The following is a 1349-nucleotide window of genomic DNA, read 5'->3' as shown; positions in this document are numbered from 1 at the left end:
GGGGGGGGGGGGGGGGGGGGGGGGGGAACAAAACATTATCCAACCTTGCAGAGGTCAGTGGCGGCAGAAGGGCTAACGTCCGCCGCTAGCATTCACCAGACCATGGAAGTCTTCCCAGGCTCTGCAAACGAGCGACAGATCATTCCAGATTCCTGCCAGTTTACCTCAACACAAACATCCACGGACCTCAAATGCATTGAGAAATTCCTTTTCCTTGCATAAATTGGGGAAATTGGGAGAAATTATTCAAAATGTGAACATGGAAATGCAGTGGTACTTTGATTCGAGGGCTGCAAGTAATTTATTTTGCATAACTATACGACAAATCATGCACGTGAGGTGCAGGTATTGTTGTTGTCCACTTGGCGTCGCCACACACATGTCAACTTCAAGATGCAACTTTTAAGTTTCTGGACACATTTATTAGACTGCTCAATAACTGACTTGAGGAATGAATCGGTGACTACAAGCTTCGTATTCCTTCGTAACATAAATGAGTAAGAGTTGCACAAAGTGCGCATGCAGAGGCGGATCGTGTGGTTAAAGGTAATAAAAAATGATGGGAGACATACATACTTAATGCTGTCTGTGTGTGTCTTGTACTCCATGATGGTGTTGGGGGGCAGGTTGAGGACTCGCCGGAGTGTATCTCTGATGCGGGCCGTGGTGGCTTGGTCGCTGGCTGTTTTGTTCCAAATGGAGATGATGTCCTCCTGGATGGACATATGACCAAACAAGGCATTGAAAAAAACATTGTAATATACTGTAGTTGCCCCTTGTGGGTGGTTCAACGACACAAATGTATTATTACTCAGGGTGGAACGGTACGCCAAATTTCTTCAGTCCTTCAGTCATGTATGTGTTTGTACTACCTGAAAGCGGACCGACACGACGGCGCCGCAGATCTCCTCGCCAACCATGAATTGCTCGCCCAGCATGGCCAGGATGAGGTTTTCCCAGCAGCGGGACGCCAAGCCTTTCCGCAAACGGATGATCCACTTGCCGCCCATTTTGTTGGCGTCGTCCTTGACACACAAAACAGTCGGCTTAGAATTAACTGGAAGCCCTACCGCGAGATAAAACACCCAAGACGCTCTCACCTCCCACATGGGTTTGATGCCTTCTTTGAAGAGATGAAAGTCACTGTGGCCCGTTAGGTCGCCTGGTCGAATCATGTGACTGTAGAAACGCCAGAACTGCTCCACCTTGGGGGTTAAATTCAGGAAGGAGAAGTACCTTCATCATCATGGACAGAGGTGTGACAACAGAAATAAAACGTTTTGGCCACCTCTGGCCACCACGTAAGCTTCGCCCCTGGTGCAGCAGTTTTGATTTCCATCCACCCATTA

The 1349-nt window shown here is 48.3% G+C and overlaps 1 protein-coding gene across 2 annotated transcripts; it reads right to left on the bottom strand.

Annotated features, from left to right (window-relative positions):
* Positions 1–17: 17 nt before the first annotated feature.
* LOC109509564 (eukaryotic translation initiation factor 4E type 2-like) lies at positions 18–1301 on the bottom strand. 2 transcript variants are annotated; one of them, XM_019859394.1, is made up of 4 exons: positions 1101–1301; positions 873–1025; positions 577–713; positions 18–121 (listed from the first exon to the last, which is right to left on the bottom strand). In XM_019859394.1, exons 1-4 carry the CDS (start codon positions 1173–1175, stop codon positions 73–75), a joined length of 414 nt encoding a protein of 137 aa, XP_019714953.1. In that variant the 5' UTR covers positions 1176–1301; the 3' UTR covers positions 18–72. The 2 variants fall into 2 exon arrangements, with proteins under 2 accessions (XP_019714953.1, XP_019714955.1); XM_019859396.1 differs by having other exon boundaries at positions 27–121; positions 573–713; positions 1101–1300.
* Positions 1302–1349: the final 48 nt, after the last annotated feature.

The sequence above is a fragment of the Hippocampus comes genome, unplaced genomic scaffold (assembly GCF_001891065.2).
Source record: "Hippocampus comes isolate QL1 unplaced genomic scaffold, H_comes_QL1_v1.1 C16949448, whole genome shotgun sequence".
NCBI classification, from domain to species: domain Eukaryota; kingdom Metazoa; phylum Chordata; class Actinopteri; order Syngnathiformes; family Syngnathidae; genus Hippocampus; species Hippocampus comes.
The sequence above is the reverse complement of the archived record's forward strand: the minus strand, read 5'-3'. Positions and strand labels throughout refer to the sequence as shown.

What these genes read in the sequence shown, in the direction of transcription:
- LOC109509564 (XM_019859394.1), bottom strand. Translation starts at nt 1,175, where the DNA reads ATGATTCGACCAGGCGACCTAACGGGCCACAGTGACTTTCATCTCTTC. An exon ending in GCATCAAACCCATGTGGGAG is followed by an intron (nt 1,026 to 1,100) that starts GTGAGAGCGTCT and finishes TTGTGTGTCAAG; the next exon opens with GACGACGCCAACAAAATGGG. An exon ending in TCGTGTCGGTCCGCTTTCAG is followed by an intron (nt 714 to 872) that starts GTAGTACAAACA and finishes ATGTCCATCCAG; the next exon opens with GAGGACATCATCTCCATTTG.